The sequence below is a fragment of the Lepidothrix coronata genome, unplaced genomic scaffold, assembly GCF_001604755.1.
Source record: "Lepidothrix coronata isolate B3197 unplaced genomic scaffold, Lepidothrix_coronata-1.0 Scaffold97, whole genome shotgun sequence".
Lineage (NCBI taxonomy): Eukaryota > Metazoa > Chordata > Aves > Passeriformes > Pipridae > Lepidothrix > Lepidothrix coronata.
In genome coordinates, this window is record NW_016690277.1 from 2,241,066 (window position 1) to 2,267,196 (window position 26,131).

A 26,131-nucleotide genomic window follows, 5' to 3' on the forward strand; every position below is an offset into this window, starting at 1 on the left:
GCTTTCATCTACCCTCCATGATCAAGGAGGAAGCAGAAGCTCTTACTTCTGCATCCCCTCTAAGGTCAGGAATAAGAGCAGAGTAACACACAAATAGCAATTTCAGCCCAGCCAATCCTGAGCAGCACATGAACTGCAGAAATGTGGCAGTAGGGAAACAAAAGAGGGTTCCCAAAACTGGTCACTCAGCAAACACCTGACACAGAAACCAGATTGGAGGCACCCAAAGGAGGACGGGGCTGGATTTGCTCAGCTGTAAGGAAGGGTAGCAGCTCTATCCAATGCAATGTGCCTGTCTGCTCTGTGAAAGCTGGGTGGTTGTGGGCAACACGAGAAGGGAATCTCAGAGAACTTTTGGACACAGAAGGATTTGGCTACCTGAAGGGAAAAAGAAGTTCCCTCTGGCAACACATGTGGGGAGGGGCTCTTCAATTCCCCTCAGCCATCCCCACAAAGTATAATATTCAGAGGTGTTGAGTTTATTCCTCATCAGGTGTCTACTGCTATCAAAGGAGAAAATATACATCTTCAGGAATGTCATGTCTGGCCACACTCAGGGATGTTCTCCTATTTACAGATGGAAGAGGACAAAAAAATAACCAAACTTGGAAAGTACTGGAGGTTAATGACAAGCTCAGAGACTTGTTCCCATCCACAGGAGGAGCTGGAGGCTGTTAGCCCATTGCTGGGGGCTAACAATCACCCCTTTCTGCATCTGGATGATTTACAAAAAAACCTCCAAAACAACCCATGTGTAGTATATTAACACCAGGTGGTATATGCTATACATCTATATTTGCTTCCTATATAGAACAAACCTCACATGGTTTGGAAAAAGGATATGAAATTACCAGTGTCCTTTTTCTGCATTCATGTATATCCTCAGAAGGACATGATCTGGCGTACAAAGACAGTAACCAACTTGTTCTTGCAGCTTCAGAGTTGGGATAAAAAGAGAGGATGGGTTTGTTCCCTCCAGGTCTGAGGGCTGGTCCATCTGGCAGGCAGTGCAGCGCTTCACAAATATCTCAGGAGCGCATGGATTCAGGCATAGTCCATGCATAACATGCCATCAGGGTTCAATAAAATAAATTGGAAGGAACCAAAGTAATTTTCAAAGTACAATTCATAGGAAGCACAGGATGATTTACAGAAGCTAGAGGCTTCAAGCAGACAGGAAAATAGCTCCTCACTTATCTTTCAGGTCAGTCAATTGACAGAAATACAGGCTGGTTGAGAATCACTACCAAGGTGTGATTTGTATGCAGAGAGGCTGCTGCTCATTGTAACATCTCTCTTGTAAAATATGGACCATGAATATGTATGTTCCCTAGAATAACAGAGTTGCTCGTTTCCCTTGTATAGATTTGCAAGCCAATACTTTATGACTGCAAAGGCCAAAAACTCAGAAGAATGAGTATTTCCTCTTCCTCTGATTAACAAATCAATTACAACATCAGTGTATTTGCCCCTTTTCCACTCAAGATAAAATAATTGGTAAAGGGTATAGCTTGTTTTTGACCCTTCTCTGTAAAGGGTTCTCAAAACATTCCTAAAAGTTACAGTAAATAAAAGTTTCAACATACAGAATAAAACAGCAGCAAAAATCTGTACCAATGAAAAAAGCTCATCTGACAGCCACCAGGTGCAAATGTACAACCTCTGTCATGGAAAACTGTGCCTGAAAAACAAATCTAGTTTAGAGTTAGGTCTCTTTCTAGCGATTATCTTGGACCAACATTATTAAAAGCCCGTGGCAGCAGATACAGGGTGTCAGAAAACATATTCTGGATTTCTGAGAAGCATTTGGCAGTTCCCTAATTCTAACACAACATGGTGTTACTAACCTGGATATTCACCATCAAGGACTGCACCTCTGCTCCAGAGCTCCATTTGTCTCACTTTCGAGAGATTACATTGATAACAAAACGCATATTTCCCTTTTCAAACTAACAGCTGGAATATCTTGTTTTGGCATTATTTATAGCACATGTCCTTTCAAATTTATAGACAACACTTCACTTTGAAATGAAGAAAAACAAAGAAACAGCTGTAATCTTCACTGATTAACGTTTATTCGGTATTTTCTGAAATGAGCAGGAATTTAAGACGCCCATAAGCAATCAAATACAGCCACAAAAACCCCATACTGATCCTAAATAAGAAGCACGATGAGAAATACACAATATTTCATGAAACAATACTGTACATCAACAACCTTTAGGAAACAAACAACTTAAACCATATGCTTAGTTTACTCACAATATAAAAAACTTTAACCTTTAAAGAAAAATATAGATTCAGTCCAATTGTAGGATCCAATCCCATGCCCATTGAAGTCAATGGAAGTTCTCTCATTGATTTCAATGTTTAAAGGATCATGTCCTTACTTTGCCTCAAGAGGCACTTTAATTATTATACAAGGCCTAGCCTGAATAACTATTACAAAAATGTCAAACATCAACTCAAGAGTATGTTTTAGCAACTTTCAGGAAATAATGGAGAAATAGGTTATCTATCCATGCATGGAATAAGGCAAAAGCTAATTCATTCAGATTAGGAATAATAATTTTTACTAGTTTCTTTTTCACAACACAAACATTTTAGACTTTTTTAATTAATGGATATATTATATATCATATTATGCTTCACATTTTTCCTACCTCTACTGAGAAAGCTGCCACTGACATGTCATAAAGAACTCCTCGTTAATTATTGTTTTCTGTTCCGTAACAACCACAAGAAACTCATCTGGGTTTAGTAATAGTGTCTACCAAGAAAAAAGCACACACTATCGTAAGCTTATAGTTTATAGAGCTCAAGGTACATTAAAATGTAAATCATGAAGTTCACAAATTCTGTTTTAAAATATTTTTCCAAACTAAAAGCTGCAGAAAATTGGTTCTTAAATATTCTACAGAAAATTCTGAAGCATCTAATGGTTTAAATTACTTATGCTTTCTTCTTAAAAATATTTAAATTAGGTTAGTAGCCCATCCTTTTGAAAAATAATCCAAAAAAGATACACTAGATTACAAATCTTTTGTCTTAATCAGTGTAACCAAAGGTTTGTCATCTGGGCTGTAATCTTCATAAGCAATGGGGGTTGCATCATACATTGCAGGTCGGGATTTCTTGCCAAACCTGGAAACAAAAGAAAACTTCTGGTGACAAACAGAAGTATTAATGAGTTCATGGCAACAACAGACTGAGTTATGGAACGTGATCAGAAACAAAGTCAGAGAGCTGAGATAAATTCTAAATTGCATTGCAACATGCCAGAAGTACAGAAGTTTAAATATCTGAACTGTGACTCTTGAAATATATGTATGAAATAAAAAAAATTATAAATCTTCTTGCAATCAAGAGACAGATTCCATATCAAAGGCTACAGGAACTCTGCTGGGGAATTCTGCAGTATCAGAATATAGGAAGACTGTAGAAGATGAGAGGGTAGAATTTTATTTTCAAGCCTGCTCTGACAACCAATATTAAGGTCAGATCATAAACATTTACAAAAGGTAAATAATAGACAGCTATGTAACGTGCATTTGGAAAGGCAGTAGCTGTGTACTGAATTGAGTTATAAAGCTTTAGACAAGGCATTTGAAAAATTAATTCTAAGTCTTTGCTCACCTGACATCCACTTGAGAAGGACACTCAAATTAGCAACGTGCTGCACACTGGTCGCAACACTGGTCATATTAATGGCAGTTAGAGTGTTACAATGCCACATAAACATACTGATCTAGCAAAGGTTCACAAGCAACAGAATCACATGAGCAGCATCCTGGGCAGCCATCCCTGCTAAGAATCATCTGTATCTGCCTGTGCTGAGAACTCTCAGGCTCTGTCATTCTGGACCCAGTGCTGGCATGTCCGGGACCCTTTTAGAAGACTTTGCACTGCATGGAGAGTCTTTCACCCCTCTGATCATTTATTAAGATATAAAAACAGTGCTAAAAATGCAACACCAAAGTGGAAAAAGTACTAAAGTGTTCTGGTTACAATTACAGGAGTTTTAAATAAGAAACAAAAAAAAATTCACAGGAAGATGAGGCAAAAAATGGTCAAGTATTTAGTAACACAGAAAGAGAAAGACTTATTTATGCAGCCATCCACACCAAGGATTTTTATCCGTTTATATACTATTTTAATTCTGTATTCATTTAAGTTGTGTGCACTGGGAGGTGAGACCCAGAAAAATCCAGATTTTTAGGATAATATTTAGCCCAAACCAAAATTAACTTGATTTTCTTCCAAAACTTTTATGCAACTTCCTGACTTCCAATTTCCTTCTTGAGTGTTTTCAGTGATCTAGAATTGCTGACACAACTGAAATGGCTGAAAGCATTATGATATATATGGTGAACATTTCATCTAAGTACTTCAGCTGTCAATAAGGCCACACTAGATACATTCCCATGCATGAATGTCTGCCTTCTTTAGTTCATTGTAATAAATACACACAGAGCACATTTTCTCATCAGCATCATGGTGGATAAACCTGATTTTTGGTAAATGAGATAAAATTTCAAGAATTGAATGAAGAAATCAAGTTAATGGAACCTTACTAAATCAGAGGCAGCACTGAGTTCTGAATCACCCTTTTTCACCATCATTTTCAAGGATTTAAAAGAAATAGAGCTTTGCAGAGATACAAACGATGATGAACATTCTCCAGAGATTTAAGTCAAATTTTGACAGGTAGAGAATACATGGCTCATTGCACACAGTGAAGTAGTACAAAATTTATTCTCTTGTGCAGGTCAGGGTTGACATGTGACCCTAATTAGAAAAGGCTGAGAAAAGACCACAGCACATGTGCAAGTAGTTTGTGGCCTGGTTGAGCCATCGTGCTGGTCGACCACATTGCCTTGATCAGGTGGTTCAGAAGTCAGTTCCTGCTCACAACAGTAAACAGAGTTAACACAAACCTCAGAGGTTTATGTTAAAGACAGAATTGTTAAATGAGAAATCTTCATTCAGTGGGTGTGTGTCTGGTAGGACTGCACAACAATGCTTTGCTATCATTTAATTGATGGCATAAAAGAACACATAAAACAATTACCAGCACAATCTGCTAGAGGCAATGATTTAAGGGGTAATAAAAAGTGAAAAGGTGCAGGTCCCTGCTACAAAGTGTGCTGGATCAATCCATCACCTGCTTATAATGAATGCACATACAAACAAGTGAATAAAGATTTCTTCCAGGGCAACCAAACATAAGATTATATATCTAACAAAGGGTACAACGCTGTGTGGGGAAATCTCAATCCTGGTAAGCACTGAGTCTGGAAAAAGACTGGAAGAACAAGATGGATAATCATTCTGACATTAGCTTTAGTGCCATACTGTGTCTGAAGAACAGTTGTGTGCTTGGATCAGTAAACAGAGTAGCAGTAGAACTAGGGAAGTTCTACAGCCTCTACATTTAGATTTGCTTCAAGTATTCATGGGAGATGATGGTGTTCCAACATGTACATCAGAGATACTTACCAGTGGCACAGGGACCATCACAAAGTAAAGTAAATGAAATGAGAATTAGAAAATATATTTTGCAATGAAGCATTGAATAAGAGCGACCTGCGTAGCTTGAGAGAGACCAAGGGTTCCCTGACAACAATGAGGACAAATGAGTTCCCTGACAATAATGAATTCCCTGTAGGAATTCTTCTTGGCACAGGTAGCTCTGTGTGTGTGCATGTGTGACAGAGACTGCAAATCTACTTCACATACAGAATGGTCTTGCCCCTCCGCTTCCTTAGAAGGACATTTCAAGAGATGGCTAATCATAGAGAGTCATTAACCTCAACAACCCCTTCAAGTAGAAGACTTTTGAGAACACTGGACAGCTGAACCCTGAGGAAATGGTGTCTTCTAACTTCTGTGGGCCAGGCTGGAGTTCTGAGTTTCCCCAGAAATAGAAGAAACCACACGTTGCTACTCTGTTTAAAGCCAGCAGCTGGTAAAAGGAGTCCATAAATAAAGTTTAAACAAGAGAAATAAAAAAAGAGAGACCAGAATTTAAAAAAAAAAAAAAAAAGAGCACACATAGAGGAGGAAAGGGATTCTTTTTACCTCCTCAGAAAGAGAATGAGAAGATTTATTTCCTCTGCATTTTTCAGAGAAAAGGTCAGGTGTGTAACTGGTATTGTGTCTTGCTTAGAACAACTGAGCTATAACCATGGAGTTCCCACAAAATTAATTGTGGCTGAGGATGTATATAAGCAATTGGCAGGTGATGTGGAGACCAGAGTACTTGTGCATGTGATAATACTTTCACAAACAGGTAGCTGACTGAAACCTGTCAGGAAATGGTGGGAAATGAGCCCGTCCTGATGTTCATCAGATTCAGAAAGCTTTGGACATTGCAGTTTAACACAGGAATGGGGAGAATGTGGAATGTGCAGTGGAGAGGAGCTGGCCCTGCTGTGACAGGACAACCTAATCAGAGTCTGACAAACCAGACTCTTCAACTCACACATGGATGGAACAGGACAGGATGTGAAAGTAAAAATTTAAGAAACTACTCTGTAAGCAGTGCGTGAAGGCTACTGGAAATGGCATCTGGGCACACATGAAATGTACTGTAGTACAGTCTGTAACCAGGTAATTTGTGAACTCACTGTTAATGTTTTCTAAAGTGCATGATTCAGTTTCAATAACAGATCTTGGTTCCCATTCAATGAAGTCTTATGGCTACTGAAGCCAGTGGTCAACTATTTCATTACACTGTTAGCTTCTTACTTTAAAATGTATAAACTTTAACATAAAAGCAATATTTCTTTACTGCCCAAATAATGAATGTGAAAGACAGCTGTGCTTCGCCAGGTTAGAAAACTATCTAGTTCTGACCTGCTAATTCTAGGAACATTCACTAGAAGTAGACATTTATTAGTAATGAACCTCAAGCACATTTTTTTTTTCTTACAGCAGGTACTGGATTAGTAAATATCAAATTAAAAAAAAATTAAGAAAAAAATGCTGAAAAAATGAAGAAATAATTTTAAAATAACTTATTTAATATGCAACAGGTATCCACACTCCCTGGACACCTATTGACTTTAACAGAAACCTCATATTTAAAGAAAATAATCTATTCACTTTTCCTTAGGCCTCCATTTTCCGAAATTACTAATATGTTTGGGTATCCAACTGTGAAAGGGAATTATTTCCAGAAAATGCTGAATTTTCTATTATTTGAAAGTAGATCTTTTAGATACTGCAATTCTGAAAATTCAGATCTTGGTATTTATATATGTAGATTTAAGAATTTATGCAAAAACAACTATAAAAGTTGTGCTCCTTTTCCTGGATTGAATTTACCAAAGCAGTGGTTTATATCTTTCTGAAACCAAAATAAACACAACAATCTTCACACTAAACCTCTGTGAATTATCTGACTTGGCAGCTCTATCTTGGATTTTTATAAGACATCCATTCTCTGAGAGACACAGAGAATTATTTGGAATGAAAACATTTATTTTCATTTGCATTAAGTAGAAACACCTTTTCCAAGATAGGGAAACCATTTATTGACAATAATGTAATTTCTAACTGCATAATAAAAAAATCATCATGAATCTATCCCAGTCCAAGAACTTCTTCAAAGTTTATTTTACAATGATGATAACTTGGGGTTTTTTTAAACTTTTGCCTTCAGTAATAAGCAGAGTTTCATTCACAGTAATCTAGACAGTAGTGAATAAGACTTGAACTAATCCAGCTTCCAAGATTAGAAAGGTTTCCTACAGGAAATCTTTTATCATTTTCATTATCTGCCAGTGAAACTGTAAAAGGCAAGACAAATTCTGACTGAAAAGAGCCTGCCTTGTTGGTACACTTTTCCTTGGTACCCTTAGATAGAAAGCTGACAAATTTGCTTTAAGAAATAAGTTAAGAAAACTCAAGTTTCTCAGAAGATGAATTCCAGTCCTTGGGGAAGTGCAAAGTACAACTTCAACCAGTAGTAACTCAAGAGGACTGACACACTCATCCCTGCTATAGGAGCAGAGGGAGGTGTTTAATTTCAAAGATGAACAGTATAATTTTGCACCTTGCTCTCCACCCTCGGAGATGTGTAGTACATAAATGTAGACATTCAGAAGGCCAAATAATAAAAAAACTCTAAAGCTTTTTATGGGTCATAAACTCTGTCCTCTCCCAGTACAGTACTAAAGGAAAAAGGGTTTCTCAGGGTGAGTACAATGTGGAGATGCTGAGATTCTACTGGGAAAGACATAAGACTAAGTGGTAAAGGGGACTTCAAGGAAAACTTAAAAGAATACTGATTTTATGGCTGTGTTAAAACAACTATACACATCTTTTTAAAATATTTACCGACTAATGTATTTTGACAATGAACAAATGTTTTATTGTAAACCTAGTTGGAACACTTTAAAGAGCTACTGCCCAAAGCTGTGCTGTGATTAACTGAGTCCGTGGGAATACCTCATCCATTCCAGGTACCTGACAACTTCAGTGGTGGTACAATTTAACCTATTTAACTTTCACTGAAACAGCACTGGAGCATTCAGAAAATGAATTACCAGCAGTCACCAACCAATATGCACACATTCCTCCACATCAGTGCACAGGAACGTGTCTCCCTCCATTCTTTTAAGAGCATTTTAATGGTAACACACACAAACACTATGTTGGAATTTGAAGTGATCTTGACAAATCGAAGAAATGGGAAAAAGAGACTACAAAAATGGAAGTTCTACCTTACTGAGAGAGATGTCAAACACAGACAAAACAATACTGACTGGGAAGCAAAATGACACAGAGGATCTTGCGGCAAGGAAAAATCTGTCACTAGTGTAATGCAAATTAAAAAACAATAAAACAAACAAAGAAGAAAGTTTCTTTTTCAGATGTATGAAGAGGAATGTCACAAATAAGATGCAGGAGGTGATTATTCAGTTTGTTTGGCGCATGTAAATCTTCAGACAGAGAACAACTTCCAGCGTTAGGGACCCCCCGTCAAAATAAAAACAAGAAAGACAATCTGGAGTTTGTCCCAGGAAGACAATAAAGAAGCTGGCATGATCCAGGAGGAGATACTGGAAGAATGGGTTAGTTAAGTCCAGGGAATAAAAAAAATTGTTTTGCTTTTTATTATTAAAAAAAGTGGTGTGTGGGGGAGCTCATCACCTGATGTACAAGTGATACAAACAGTGATAAATTCTTCTTCATGGCAGCCTGAAGAGCGGTAAGAAAGAAGTAGTGTAGTTCATAGCAAAGAAAATCCAGGTTGGATTTTAGGAAAGCTTTTTTTAACTCTATTCAACTCCTTTGGAGATTTTAAAACACAATTATTGGCATGGAGCTATTTAATGCATATTTAATGCTATATCAGTGCAATGGCTTACACTTCAGCTCTCAAATCCCTTCCAGTTCTACTTCTGTATAATTCTGACACATAATGCCCTGTCTTGCAAGTGCTCCATTAAAATTAAAAGTTAAAAAATTACTGTCTCTAGGAAAGCAAGTAAGAAAGGCAAACAGGAGCACAAAAATCAGCGAGGTGAAGAGAGTCTCACTAAATAATCTGGTAAATTAGTCACAAAATTCAACATGTCTTTGCTGTCTGATCATATTGCTTGTGTGTATCAGTAAAAGAATCTGACAGGCTAAGAACCTTGCACTTCATCAGTTACACCAAATAAATCCAGAATAACTCCCCTCTCTTTTCAAGGAGTTCTGCTGTATTATCACACTCCAGATGAGAACAGAATAGGGATCAAAAAAGAACTACAAGCAGTGATCCTGTCTTTTCCCAGTGAAGCCGCCCATTCATTCTCTGCCAACAGCAGTCAGATGCACTGGGCATGAACTGAAATTACGTATTGCAACAGATTTCTGTTAAATTACCACCCCCAGAACAAACCTGGCATGTCGGATAGAAGCAATTGCACTACTGAATTCACTGTCAATACTCCTACAGTTGTAAAATTCTTCATAGGCTGGTCTGGAAGAGCCCTGGTATTCGATGCGGCTGATGCGACATATTCCCACAATCAGGATGATCAGCATCAGGACAAAGGCTACACACAGGGCCCCGATGATGATGTAGAGGGAGTGACGAGGCATATTTGTTAGACTCTCTGCCATATGCCCAGATTTCCACTGCAGATCTGCCAATAAGACATAAAAGTTTATTGTTAATTAGTAGTTTATATCCGTCCCACTGAATAGAACTATTTTATGGTATTCATTTTCAATATTGCTGACTTTTGAAGGTAGGGGGATATGTAGTTTCTCAGGCTCTGTTATTGATACATCACCATGCCTACTATGCCACAAATTTGAATAGGGCTATCTTGAACCTTCACTCATCCTTTTTTGCAGATTTTAAGGTCATATGGGAACACCAGTCTAGTTCCATTTCGATCTCCTATATAATCCAAGTCAAAGAAAGTCGTCAAGTTATGCTTGCATTATGTTATTTTATACTGAAGGCTCTCTAAAGGCAGGCTGGTTTTATGCAAAAGCTTCTAGTAACTCACCAATGCTCTGTGCAGTTTGTTCTAATAGTGAAGACTTCCACTAAAATCTTTTTTTTAACCTGTATTAAACATGCTTTGTTTCTAATTTGAAATGCAGGCTTTCATTATGCCTTTCTCCATCAGAGTTCAGAGACTTCAAAACCAGCATTTCAAGGACAAAAAGGGCATCTCATAAGGTCCCACAATAGTGAGCCCACTAGAGTCTTTTCTCAAGCATAATTTCCCTGAGAGTATCAAAGCAGACCTTAAAGTAAAGCCACTGTGGAAGAGGCTTCTTGTATTTATGTATTCCAGATTTTTATACATATTCTTGATCCTCAAACTATTGCCTATCAATGCCAAACAGATTTTCTATCAATTGCTTATGTCCTTAGATCTGTTTTTCTCTAGCATGGGTCAATGTATTTCTAATTAACCTGTACTTCCCTCTAGGGCTTGTTTTTGGCAGTCTTTTAAGCCTATGGACTCATGAATTATTTCAAACCAGGAACAGAATTGAATCATACTGACTACAGAAATCTGACACTCTGCAAAAGTTATTTCTAGGGGGTGACTGTTCCTTTTTCAAATGTACTTCTGCTTTGCTCTGGTTTAGAAACTCCCTATACTTAATCACAAACACTCTGGGAACAGGGCTACCAAGCATATGCTTTGGGACAGTTAAGATATTCTCAGAAGCCACCTCTCAAGGATGTTGATGATGGCAGATAATTGATTCAAGCACCTGAGCTGAAATCACCAGTTTAGTGGTATCCATGGATAAAATCTCCATCTATAGTGGAAATACAGGGGGAATGTATACAGACAGAAAAATAAATCCATTTTAGAGGAAGGCGGGGAGAAAGTCTGAAGCTGTAACATACCCAAGTGATATTCACTTGGGCAGAGTTTGGAGAAATGGTTGCTCTTTGTCACAATAGTAAAGGTTGTCCCAGAGCACCTCTCAGCTTGGGTTGCTTAGACTTTTTGTCCATAAATGTGAGCTGAGCTTACAGGACTGGCTGCTTGTTTGTGTTATCTTCTTCAGAGATCAGTAAAGTTTTGACCAGCCTGAATCATTCAGTGATTAAATGCTTCTAAAATGCTGTTGCTGCATTTTGCCCAGTCAGGATATGGGGGAGAGAATACAGCTGTGCTCTGTGCAGTTTGGGAAGGGTTTCTATTTCTGTTCTGCAGCACATTTGTCACAGCCAGTGGCTTCTGTCAGGTTGTCAGACTAGGCCAAATTCAGATCTAATGTGTGCAGATATATGGCAAGATAGTTTTGATTTAGATTCCGTGTCTTCCATCTCTGGATGACAAAGATGAGAGAAATTTCTTCCTTTTTTCCTCACCAGATCAAAATACAAAGATTAAAAGTATATTAGAAAATATTAGAAAGAAAATATGACATCTCAAAATCACAGTATTCTGAGTTGTTATAGCAATGTTCATAAAATTAAGAATTAGATTTCAATGCACACCACACGGTCTGCACTAGAAATTCTTCATAATGTTAGCTTTCAAGTAACCACATGGTTTGGCATACCTCAGCAATTACATTAATAATTACAAAAGTGGCAAAGGTAATGATATAAATGAATAACCAGCAGGAATTAGAGAATTCATATGAGACATTTGTAAGCATTTTTATAGTGAATGCTTCATTAACTTTTTAGGCAAATGCATTTTGTTGTGAAAGGAAGAATATCCTCTTTATAATTAAGACCAATTTAATTCTATTTAATTGGAATTGCTAACATTGGGAAGGACCATAAGATGATATAATAGATATCACAGTTCATTCAGGCAAACATGTCTAGTTTGTTGTATATACAACACTTGAAAATTCAGGAGAGCAGTTTGACAAGAAGAATGCCCTGAAATTCTGTTAGGATAGTCACTTCAGGCAGCTAAACCAGCTGGTGAAAAAATGTGGAACTCTTAATAATAGTAAATAGGGTGGTTCTACAAAAAAAGACTAAGTACCAACAGCCTCCTTCATGGCTAGTAATAGAGAATCACAAAAGATAAAATGGGATCTATTTAGGTAAACAACTCCCAAACACCAGTTTTTTCCCCTGTTGAGAAACCTGAAGCTTGGCTTCAGGTCTTTTTCTAGGCATCAGAGGGATGGTTCAATACAGAGGAAGTCAGTGCACAGCCTTTAAATTTAATTTCCACCACAATATAATAAATATGACAAGAAGAACTAGAAAGATGAACAGCAGCAGATTTACTAAAAAATTCAAACTTTAGAGCTCAGAGAAATGCACTGCCCTATTGTCTCCCCCAGTGAGATCAGAAGTGCTGCACCTGTTCATAAAAGAGCTGGATATGGCCTTTCTATATATGATTACAGTTGGGTTCCCACCAATTCATAGCTCAGGGAAAGATAGTGAGTACAAAAATCTTCCCATGGCTACATAGATCTGCAGGAAAAAAAATCTGCAGATCAAGATTCTTTTAAATTCTTTCTGCAAAGTGATTTCTTCAAAACTCAATCCCTCTCTGTTTGCATAATCCTTTATATATCTGTTAAAATCCAAGTTCTTTAGGAAAGCTTCCACAGCTTTGCGTGTAAGCCACTGCATTGGTTAGAGAGGCTGTGTGTCCATATTTACACCTGGCTGTGCTCCCCATACCCCACTGGCTCCATACACACAGGGAAGTGTGGGTGCCATTCACAGAGACAACAAAAAGGCAGTGCTGTCACCACCTCTGGGCTAGCTAGGAATGGTCTTCTGCAGTCTTTGCTTACAACAGAAAGCACTGGAACTGAATTTACTGGTTTGAAGTAAGGACTAACATCAAGAACTGAATCAATTTTTAAAAGCAGTCGATATGTTTAAGTAAAAGAAAATAAAAAATAAAAGCTTCATATGCTTCTCATGTAAATTATATAGAAAACATTTTTTATTCCAGCCTTTGTGTTTATTTTATTAATCTATCACCTATTCCTGCACCATTAACTGTGCTAACAAACTTGTATATCTGTATAATGACTCAAAGGGATCTATGACCACAGTGCCTGAAGCATCCAAGCAGTTAAATACACAGCTGAATTCCCTAGTAAAGACAACATCTCTATCCCAGGAACAAGACATCAGGGAAATACGAAGCAGCTCTGTGAGCAGCACAACTAATGAAGCTTAATTTCCATTTTAACTCTTGGGCTTCATTCTTTCTGCCTCTCATGGACTCTCCACTGCTCCATAATGGTGCACTTACAGTGAAGCTTCTCTCTAAACTAAGCAGCAAGATCACACTGAAGCTGTTCCTTCCCTAGGCCCACCAGTGGAACCTTCTAAGGCCTACTAAATGCTTATTTCTAACAAATTTGCTGGAAATCAGCCTATGGATGGAAAAGTTATTCCTGAAAGAATTGGTAAGTGCATGCACAGACAAGTCACAGCACAATTACACAGCACTAGTTTCCTTAGGTAAGCAAGTTCAAAGTTGTTTTGCTGAAACACCACTAAAACTACAGGTGCTCAGAAGTCAAAACAAATATGTTAGGTCCATGCTTATAGGGCTGTGGAAGTACATTTTACCCAAAGTAAGCTCTGAAGCACAAGCACAGTTAAAAGACAAACTGCTTAGTGCCCAGCTGTGAGCCAGCATCTCTGACAATCTAGTCCAGCACATCTCAAAATAGGATGCCCAGAAACAGAACTTTTTAACTTTCATAGCCCCTTCCAAAATGTTATGGCCTAAAATAAAATGAATTTAACGTGATTTTGATAATTTACACATGATTCGGAGTATTTGTGCGGATAGAAAGAGACAAGTATAAGTTTCTTTAACGTAACATATCATTTTTAGACACTTTCAGAGAAGTACAAAACTTACGTATTTCACAGTTTGCACCGACCCATCCGTGAGGACAATGGCAGGTGTAGCCCCCAGGCTGATCCATGCACGTTCCCCCGTGGTGACAGGGGCTGCTGTCACAGTCGTTTACATCGATCTCACATTCTTCACCTTCAGAGGAGAAAAAAACCAACAAAAGCCACAGTTCTGTATGGCTGGTACCTGACACAGCAAGTACATTGTCAGCCATGTAATTTCTTGCTGCAAAACACCTTATAGTGCAGTAGCATCCTTATTCTCAGAACATCAAAAGTGTTCCAAGAAGGAAGTATCTTCATTCTGTCAGGTGAAAACAAAGTCTGAGGACTAAGGCATTTGACTAACCTCACCCAGACTCTGCATCTCATTTCTCTAATTATATTTGCCATCCCAAGAAAATAAAATATAACAGTTGAGCACGTATATTCTGACATGCTACACAATAATACAGATAATCAGTGTCTCTGAGAAACAGAGAAACATTGTACAATAGGAAGCTAATTCTTTTCCAAAGAATGCCCTTTAATTAGCACAGATAAAAAGCACAATTTGATCTATAAAAGAGTTATGAATGTGTTTATCTATTACTATCACATTAGATATTACCTTACATGACTGACAGAGCATCAGGTTGTAAATTATCTTAGCAGCAGATATTTGGATTACACCAGTCATGTCAGTCTAAATACAAGGCCAAAGGATTAAATGGGCTTCTTACCAGGACTCTGAAAGTGTAAATTGATTCATAAAAAGCACTTTAGGGCTTTTAGCAATTGCATATTAAGGTAATGGAATAAGTTGTTTCTTGAGCACAAAGTAACTAAGGTCAATTTTAAAACATTTTTCAGTTTCAACAGTGTCCAATTAGTATATTAGCTTACCTGGAAGTCTTCAAAATGATATTTTTAAAATGCAATCTAGTGTCAAGTAGTAAGGTCATAAGGCACATTAAATAGCTGTCAGCTTAGTAAAGTCTCTTAGTAATAGGCTTTATTTGCTACAAAGTTCAAAGCAGCTGTAAGTAATACCAAGAATTTTCCATTCTCACTAGACTGACTACAATTCAGCAAAGTCCAAATTAATGTGTTTCTTGAAGAGACCCAGTCTGACTTGGTATTTGTCTTCTTTTGGACATGGTGAACACTGACAGCCTGATGTTCTGTGTAACATACAAATCACTTGCCTGCATATCCAGGTGCACAAACACAGGTAGCATTTAGACCTTCGCTGTCACAAGTGCCACCATTCTGACAGTTGATGTTAATACAAGGGTCTTTGTATAATTCACAGTGCCTTCCTGAAAAGGACAAATCAGTAATTGCCATTACCATGACAGCATGAAATCAGTACATGCAATAACTTGATTTCACTTGGATGAATGTGCAGTCTCCAAACCTGTCCTATGTCATAAGACTAAAGCCATCTATTTTATGCTGGTTAAACTTTTTACACACATGCCTCCTCTTTGTTCTTCCCACACAGAGGCTTTGGGCTAGGAGAGGTAGGGCAGTTTCTGCTGAGAACTACTGGGTGTCTACGAAAAACCAGTGATATAATAAAACATAATCTGATCACCTAATTACCTAATATTCTTCAATAAAATGTAAACAATAATTGTCTTGAGTAAGAATTTTATGTAATAACTTATGTAATAAAACACACCAGCATTCTGATGCCTCATTAACTTTTGCAGGAAAATGAGGAATATAACTAAGGCAATAAAAAGAAATTAATTTATTCAAATGGATAGTTAAAAGTGCATGCCACTTTCTTCATTCTTTCATGCTCAGTTTAGGCTATGTGAATTCAGCAGCTTTGCCTTGCAGAAGACAGTGCAAGCTGCATCTGGCATACAGAACATAAAACTCAGCAGATTCCCACCTGGGGATGGGCAGAGGGACTCTACTGCCACTGCTGCATGCATCAATTTCTTGGGATCTACTGTTCAGATAAAACTAGAAAAATCAATACATGAACGATCTAATCTGTGCATAGATGGCACTGAAACACATACATGTGAAAAATGAATGATTAGTGAGACTTCATTTATAATGTATCTACTACTGTGAAATTAACTTTTACTTAAAGTATCTGCTTAAATTTATCCATTAATTTAGGGTTTAAGTCTAAATATAACTCCTATTGCCATTCTTTGCTTGGGAATGAATCCAAAATGACCACAAAGTGACTACTTAGCTAAAATCCTAAGTTATCCCCAAGTTTTCCCATTCTTATACTTCTTAAAAGAATTTCAACAAACTGGAGAGCAGGACTGGGTTTTGAATGCTTCTGTGTGGTAATGCTTAAAAATTACACACACATTTTTCACTTTATAAGGCAATTCCTGTTTCTAAATCCTTAATGTCCTGCAAACTGTAAAGATGCACAACCCAAAACCTTCTATGATTTTTTGATTCTATGATGGTCAATCAAAGCACAAACTCATATTGTTTACTTTGTATAAAAACTGCTTTGGCATCAGGAGAATGTTTCTAATAATGAGATAGTGAATGATTATGTCGCTTGTGGAGACTACAGACCCTACAATGATGGAGGGCTAGAAAGGGTTAGACAGATACATATGAAAAGTGGATGTGCAGCTGATCCTGTCTTACTCCTTCCCAATCTCTTTCATGAATACCAAAATTGTTGCACAAGAAGTTTGCAACTTTGAATTTGGAGAGCCTGAGTAAATGACGGAAAGGAATTAAACTAGTTCTCTAGTGTTCAAGACTGCAATTATGTACAGCAATGCGAGCTTATGTGAGTTACATAAAACAAATAAAACCATGAAACCAATCACCTCAAGTTAATCATGAAAATGAAAAACATACATAAAAGCAACTTATTTTAAATATATATATGTATATATATATACACACACACATACTTGCTCACTACAGACCTGCCAAAATAATTTTGTTAACATTTGCAGTGTTAGCAGCAAAAAGGCAGAGCACTCTAGCTGAGCATCCTGCAGCTGCAGGAAGGAGCCAGCAGAGCCAGCAGCCCACAGGTACCTGCTGGCACAAACTTCAGACCTGCATGGCAGCTCTTGTCTATCTGCCAGCCAGGGGAGATGGAGGCAGAAGGGGGCACTGCAGGTGGGGATGTCTGGGTTGGTGGTGCTAAAATGGAGGCCTCTGATGACCCAGAGAGCATCCTGAGCTGGGGACCTCAGCTCTATTCATCAGTGTCACTGAACACCTGAAGCACTGGAATGATGAAAGCTCAGTAATCAGCGAAAAGTGCTCACAGGAGCAGGCTCCCTGCTCTCATTTAAAGCATAATGTGTTGTGCACACAGTGGTTTCAGCTGCATGGACAGGTTGGATGAGAACAGAAGATGAAGTCATAACGTGGTTAAATGCTGTTTAAACTGTCATGAAAAGCTGATGGTCATTTCCTCACTAAGCCTCTAAAATGATGAATTCTGCATCTATTGTCAAAGAGCAGTGCAATCACCAGCATGAAATACATATTTAGCCTCAAGCAGCTGTTAAGTGAGCATTACTTATCCACACAGCTAAGGATGGATATGCTTAATGAGAAAATTCTAGAGCAATGTTCCTTATAGTCATTCTGTGTAAAATATATGTATTTTTTAAATACTAATATTATATAAAATTACATTAAAAATGTTCTCACAGCATGATTCAAAACAGAATACACCAAAAAAGTATCATTTCAGCCCTCCACAGAGGGATGTCACAGACCACTGATATGTGTTAATCTGTTTACAGCTGAAATATACTGTGAGATGGAAGATTTTGTAGAGCCAAACATATATTCTCATCTATTTTAGAAATTACTCAGGAAATGCCAAAGACCAATTCCATTTGAACATATCTAAGAGTAGCTGCAGTTAACATGGGAAACCAATCACAGACCTACTTCTCTCTCTGGGCTTTACAGTCTTTTAAATGAACAATCAAGACAAAACTTTCATTTCTACTTCTTTGTGCTAATCTATTTTAAACACTAATCTTTTATTATTATTTTGTTTTTAGCTCAGTTAACAGGAGAAAATTAATTAAAAAATAATTTGGAAAGCTCCCCATGTGAAAGCCCCTAAAAATAACTGATGAAAAAGTCTATTTGACAGTTATGTTTTCTTTTAAAAATTCATCACTTTCTAACATATCTTAAAAACAGCAGAAAAAAGCTACACCTATTAGGAGCAGAGAGAAGCCATTTGTCCCAGACAAGGACATGCATTCTCACAGACGAGATAAATCTAAACTATTCATTTGAATAAAGACTATGGGATCAGGATCTATACTGTCGCTTGTTTCCATTAATTTTACATGAAGGATTTATTTCTGCCCAGTGAAGGATGTCATATATACCTGTTTGCAACAGAACTTACCATAAAAAAAATACAGAGAACAGTTGAAAAGGCAAGAGGCAAACCCATCCTACCTTCATACTCAGCAAGGCACACGCACTCGTAGTGGTTGGCGAGGTCTCTGCAGGTGGCTCCGTTCTGGCAAGGTGCAGAAAGGCATTCATTATATTCCTCTTCACAGTAAAGGCCATGGTAACCTAAATCCCATGAAGAGGAAATAAAACAAGCCATGAAACACTTCCCAGTAAAAATTTACAGTTAGGTGACTACAGACTCTGGGCAGATGCTTGCTAATTTAAATATACTGCACAGACACATACATGTTAAGATGCTGATTTTAAAGGAATCTGCTCCCCAGGTGAAAATTACCAAAAAAACATTGGAAGCACAATGTTCTGAGAGAAACCCCAGCCTCTGTGACAAACCACAGTGAGGCTGCAAGGATGGAAGCTGGTGGCAGAAGCCAGTAGCAGCAACATGAATACCCGCACTCTGGTCGTAAAAAGGAATACAGGAATTCTGACGTATCAACCAGCTCCCTTGGATCCTTGCATCACAGCCACTTTTCATCAAAGAGGTGACATAATTGTATAACAGTTGTTAGAATGATAATATGTTTTAACTTCAAAGCTCTACAATGTCAAAACACTGTAGAAGCATTAAGGCATTTCCATTTTTACAGTGTTCCCAAGCCATAGGCAGGTATTACAGCCTGATTAGGCAAACACAGAAAGCAGAGGCAGAGAAAAGACACCTGTTAACAGCCACTGAGTCATTTGTATCATGAGGTAAGAAAAAGGAGTTTTAATCCACTTGAAACAGTATTTTTTTCATTACTTAGTGTGCCATACAATCATTAGTTTCAACAGAAGTTGAAACTACTTTCTAGACATAGTGCATCAGGTCAAAGTAGTACCTACCCATATTAAGACAGCATTAATTAGTGCAGTGTAACAGAGGAAATAAACTAGCTGTAATGCTAAAATATGTTTGCCTGATACTATTTGTTTCTTGGTATTAAATATGAAGAATCATTTTTGTCATTTCGAAGGTCATTTTGAAAACTACTACTTTTGATATCAAGAAGCTTTTTTAATTCTTCTTCCATAGATCCAGGTTTTGTTTTTGTAAGGAAAAGTTTCCTCTCTTATTTCTTGTTACTTTTCTTTCTTTCTTTCTTCCTTCTTTTTTTTTTTTTTAATTTTTTTATTCTTTCTTAAGGTAAGGGGCTTTCCAATAGCGGAAATAATGTCTAAATTTATAGGCATTTAATACATTAACAAAAAAAACATCCATTGAAAAGGTGAGGATTGAAATTGTAGCCAATACTGTTGTCCACAGAGTAATGTCAGACACTTTTTATGTGGTGGTTACTGCACACCCTTTTTCCTCTTGGGCTATTATTTTATAATATTTGTCTGATATTGAACACAATATAGACTGGGAATTTTTTTATTTGTTTTAAACAATCGCTGGCCTCTGTCTGTCAGCTTTTCTCAATGTTCTAGAAATTTCATTCTATTAAAGGTCTGTATTACACATTTCAAAAGGTAGTTTCAAATATGCCTTCATATTAAAAGCCGTTTCACGAAGAACAGTCATACAGAGAAGATATGTCATGGTATGTTACCAGTGCATAAGAACACTCTTCCCACCCCTACCACGGATTAATTTGGTTTAAATCAGTCAAATATCTAACCTTCTTAACTCATCAGAGCTGATATTCCCCTCAACCTTAATGATCACATAATAATACCAAGAATATGTACTTATAGTCTATGATACAATACTCTGCACTGGAACAGTGCTCATACGCTTTTAAAAATCTTGATTTGCTCATTACATATAGCCATAAAAGCAAGAGATGAGTGAACATACAATGAATAAATACACAGAGGGCATGAATAAAGACGCCAGGGAAAAGGCCTAAAATATAAAGTGAGTGTAAGATTCTGCAGTGTGATTTTAGTTCTTCAGATAATCTCTAGTTAGTAGCAAAACTCAGAGATATGAAAGGAGGGAATCTTTCATGAGGAACCAAGGAAAGGGGCAAATTCTCATTTTAGTAAGTGACAATCTATATTTGCTCTCCTGGTCTACATTTTCCCCAAAATTCTCAGAAAATCATACAGAACAGGACAAATGCCACCTCCAGGCAGTACTTGATTCCCTCTCTCCCTCCCTATTATGGATAATTCAAAACAAAATTTTAGGAAGATACGTTAGTACTACTCAAGATTTTATATACAGTATCATCCATTTGATTCGGCACAAAATTGTTCTTTCATACAAAATAGTTAATTGGACTAGTAGCTTATTAAGAAACATTTCAGAACCACTTTTTCCAAAGCTGTTAGCCAGGCAATACAGAACTAATTATGCTAAACATTATGGGCTTTCTTACTAGCCTCCGATGAAGTTTATCTAGCTCATGGTTCTATGAAATATCCTTATGTGGTAAGATCTGTTGTCAACATACAAACCACCAAAATCAGCAAACTTAAAAGAAAAACAGATGGGAATTCCCAGTGTTCAACACCGATGTAATTCGACGTTTTCAGAAAAAACGTTTTCCATTTCTCACCTTTCAAAGGGAACGAAGGGAATTTGTGACTGAATACTTGCCTGGTTTCCAAAATCAATACGAATTATGGTATCACCTCCTCAGGCTGCAGGCAGCCCACGCTGCCAGACACTGCACACAGCGAGGGAAAGATGTTTTCTCTCTCCACGAGAGGGCAGGTCTCGCCCACACACCATTTCACCCTCATCGTCCTCACCCTGGTGCCAGCAGCTTCCTTCTGCTGGAACTGCTGTGATGGAGAAAGTACTGCTGTGGGACCAACAACCCGAGGGAGAGGCTTGCTTCTCCTCGTGGAGCTAAGAGGCACCGTATCACTCTTAATGAGCATTTCTCGTTGTATTACTGCTTTTAAATTATACTGATATATAAATCATGTAGTATACTGAATTCAGATATATATCTTCAAAAAGACTACATAAAAAATTTCTTTTCTTCAAAGAATTTAGATTGAAACAGGGGAATTTTTCTTAAATAACTTCAGAATAAAGAATTCTAGTGGAGTTGCTTCCTTTCTTTCTAAACACATTACAATTCTGCTGCTTTTATATTCACAGCCAATGCCAAACACAGCTCTTCTGTGGTGTGTAACATTTCTGTGGACATATTCAGAAAGAAAGAAACAATTCCTACATTAACAACACTTCTCTAGCTACTGTGTCCTGAACTGGGAAAAAAAATACGTTAGGCAATGCAGCTTCCAAAAGGGCAACTTCTTTTTTCCAGGTCACTTGAAACTGGAAAAGCCTTCAATAACATCCTCTTCATGAACTCAAGCAGAACTCAACAATGAAGGTCCCACTCTGATTTGCTCTCTTCACAGGCTGGGGAATGGACAGGGAACCTAGAAAAAAACCCTAAAATAAAGATGTCCCTACGTTACCTCTTTTCCCTCTATGTGACGGTCCCTCTGCTACTGGTCTTTACAAAGGCAGAAACAGATCTGTTGCCATCCTCCTCTCGATTCCCAAGTTCTTCTTCCTCTCTCTTAAGCAACAGGGAGGCTGCCTTGAAGAGGCTGGGTTATTTTCCTGATGCTGTCCAGCATGGCCTTCAGAGCCCTACATGCTGAACTGCACTGTCTTTGCACATGCTTGTTAAAAACTGTAGGAGAAAATGTGTCATGCAGGATGATGAGGAGAAGCCATGGGCTTTGTCAAAAGCTTTGAGAGCAGTTGACAGCAAAAGATACAGCAGAGGAACCTCTTGAGAATATCTGTACTTCCAGGTTAAAAAAAGAGACACTTACTCTGCTTTTATAAATCAATAAAGAACAAAGCTGAAAGCCTTTGAGCCTTTTTAGACACTACCTCCTCAACAGTGATTCCCACACCTAACACTTCACCAAATCAAGAAAGCAGAACATAAAATCCCATCTTTATGGGAAGGCCTAAAGGGGTACAATGTGAGAGAGCTCTATTTTGCAGTGAACAGCATCAGTCCACATATATGGCTGTTCACTAACAGAGGGTTATATAGTCAAGAAGCATGCTGTATAGTCAAGAAATAAATGTGTTCAGTGTAAGTTTGAGCTTATGTAACAATTAAATAAGAGAAAGACAGAAGACTGCTCCAGATGGCAGGAAGGTAGGAAGGCATGCTCACCAGCCATGGCCAGATTGCATGGAAGGTTGTCTTAACGTAGAAGGGGAAAAAAGATAAGGAAACAGAAGCAATAAAGGGCTCAGTTGGGAAGACAGTCAGGAACTGGAATTAACCTAAAGTCACTTCTGCTGGAGTTTGCATACCCTGCCCCAGTTCCAAAACGTGGGAAGGGAAAAGATAGAGAAAAAAAAATTGCTACTGCTACAGACAAATGTTGCACTGGCCTCTGCAAAAGGCACTAAGACAAACCAATGCTCCCAGAACCACCTATTAAGTTGCATGAGCAGAAAATCAAGGGAAACATACTCCATGGTACTACTTCTGAAGTTGCTAACATTCTTCACACCTTGTAGAATTTTTTCTGAAACTCCTCTTTTCTTTTTTCAAATGTTCTATATATGCCAGTATATATGTACGCATATATATATAAAGTAAAGGGCAGGTGTTAATGTCTGTACATGTGCTTTGCAGTATCAAAATCTATACCCCTATGTCTTTAAGAAACCCAAATGCAAAACTTTGCTACAATATTAAGTTACACAACTTCTAGATAGATTTCTCCACCTTGGACCAGTCAAAGTTAAAAATACTATATTAAATATTTGCATTTTAAATTTATCACATCAGCTGTATTAAATTAATTGAGTATAAAGAATTAAAAGGTTTAAGATAAAAGGTTTAAGAGGGGAGGAAACTGCTTTGAGATCCAGGGACTAAATAAATGTTCTACGAACAGATACAATGGGGTCTCACTGGTCTCACAAAACTGGTACTAGATGAGAAATCCAACTAATGAGGACAAGAATTTTTATCCAAATTAGTTCTTTAACATGAGGTAAGCATGAAAACACATGACACAAACTATGAATCTAATGTCCAAACAATGAGTATTTTTTTGTCAAGGGTCAGATGATGAATATTTATAACTGGGGTGTTGAAGCATATAATTGAAGATTTAAAGGTAAGGTTTCATGTGCAATTGAAAAATCATACACACAACACAAAGAAGATATAGTTGAATAGGCTTGGGAATTCCACAGAGCTCCTCAGCAGACATTTGAAGAAACAGTATGTTCAACTTTGAAATAACTTACACTTCTTTCTCCCATTCAGTAAATAGGGACATTAAAAAGTACTAGATTGCTCTCCAAGTTAAGTTATACAAATTAACTGTCCTGTACAAGCTAGTAGATGATGGAGATTATTTATAATGATGCCCTCAATGAAAGCCAACACACAAAAAATAATTAGTAGTAAATTCTTGATTGTGTATGTTCTGCAAATTGTGCAATTATGCAAATAAACCTACTATCATTTATCATTCTTCAGATCTGTACCCTGGCCCAAAAAACATGGAAACCAAACTGCCTACCAAGCAAGGAGACTTGCAAAGACCTTGGGATAATCGGAACTGTTTAAAAGTCCTCTCTTGTTTAATTTTTGTGGCAGAAGTAATACAGATGAAAATCCAACTGACACTGTGCCTGCTAGTAGAAACAGTGCATAAAGGAAGGATTGCATTCAGGTCACACACATAAGCAAAACTTTGCTGCACTTTGCTTCTCTAACAGGAAATTACATCCTCTGTAAAATACCTAAAAAAAAAAAGAAGAACAAAGGGAAAAAGAAAGAAAAAGAACACGACACCCTAGAGCTGAACACAAAAATATAAGTGGCAGGTTCTAAAGTTTTTAGAGCCATAGGTTTCAGATGTACCAGATAACCAACACAGAAGAGAGTTCTAAAAATGTCAGTTAATAAACTTTTATTTATATATATATATATATTAAAAAAAAATAATGTATAGGAATTAAGGGACATGTCTGAAACAGTCCTGTTCAAAGAAACCAGTGGTCTAGGAGCTGGCACACCAGTGCTGAGAGCCTGCAAGGTTTTCTGGCTCTGCCTCATGGTCAGGAGGCAGAGACCATTTCTTTCCTGCTGATGTGTGGCAATATTTTTATTATTAACCCTTCATAATGCTATTAAACTGCACACAAATTTCATTCATCCGCTTTACAAGTAATGTGACAGAGACTGTCAAAGTCTCTTCAGGCAAAATTGTAGATAGAATCCAGGTTCTTAATATAGCAGAGACTTAACTCATCCACTCTAGTGAACTGTTTTGCAATAGAGATACCAAAAATGTGGTAGGCCATGATCTGTAGTCATTATTTTAAGGGGTTTTTTTTTAGTAATTGCAGCCTAGGAATCCTCAAATTTAATTGCTCTTATCTGCCTTACACACAATAATTATGCAAACTACCAGGAAAGTGTGACTCCTAAATGATGATCTACACAGAATAGACTCCCAATTATCTACTATCCCTTTAACTCATGGGGAAAATCCCTGAAGATAATTGGTTCAAATCCTACTGCTGTGACTTAAAAAAAGTCTGTAACAGTTCATAACAATGAAAAGGCATAAAAGAAGGAAACAAATGATCCTGTCCATTCCTATCTTGCTACCACTTAAGTGCAGTTTTTTAATGATCTTCTGAAATAAGATACCCACGTTTTTAAACTGATAGATTAATGACAAACTCACATAATTTGGTCTTTAGGTTTCCACCTCTACATGAAGCAAGTGATGCTAGTTTTGAAAGTGAAGTTTACAGCAGTCTATAAAATGTTTGGAAAAGAAGAAATCTTTTTTTTGAACTTCAAACATGGAGTAACACAAAAGAGTTCAACTAAATAAGAGCTGAATGCAACCTCTATGGCTTCTCATCTGGCTAACTTTTAAATGCACAAATATTATTTAAATAAGTTCCCATAACATAGGAGGTCTAGGACTATTTCTAAGTCCTGAGAAACACAGAATTAATTTGAACAAACCAAACCATCAACTTCTAATCAGGTTTAGGTGAAAAAGTTAAGAAAAAAAGTTTTTATTTGTCCAAGAATATTTAATTAGCTTTTCATTGTTTGAACCACAAGCAAAGAATGTGCTAAAGAACATTAAAGCTTCCCAGGTCTACTTAGAAAGAGAAATGTCTAGTTTTTCCTACCATGGATGACTGGGGAAGGGCCATTTGTGCTGGACAGCTCCCAGTGCTACAGAAATTGGCTCCCTTTTGAGGACATTTAAAAGAAATTTATTTTTTTTTACACTATTTCAGAAATTCAGGTTTCTGTTTACTTATCTTCCCATCACTTATACAGGTAGAGCATCTCTTCCTTGTTTTGATTTTTACAATTTAAAGTATTTGAATCCTGACAATTCTTTTCAGAACTTCCCAGACCATACACA

The 26,131-nt window shown here is 37.4% G+C and overlaps 1 protein-coding gene across 1 annotated transcript in view; it reads right to left on the reverse strand.

Annotated features, from left to right (window-relative positions):
* Window positions 1-2,053: 2,053 nt before the first annotated feature.
* Window positions 2,054-26,131, reverse strand: part of DNER (delta/notch like EGF repeat containing) — a 119,478-nt gene continuing 95,400 nt past the window's right edge. The window contains exons 9-13 of the mRNA XM_017822288.1: window positions 18,767-18,889; window positions 15,529-15,642; window positions 14,346-14,477; window positions 9,896-10,142; window positions 2,054-3,144 (exon numbers count right to left, since the gene is read on the reverse strand). Of these exons, the coding sequence (XP_017677777.1) occupies window positions 3,033-3,144; window positions 9,896-10,142; window positions 14,346-14,477; window positions 15,529-15,642; window positions 18,767-18,889 (728 nt within the window). The 3' untranslated portion in view covers window positions 2,054-3,032. The remainder of the gene's footprint in view (window positions 3,145-9,895; window positions 10,143-14,345; window positions 14,478-15,528; window positions 15,643-18,766; window positions 18,890-26,131) is intronic.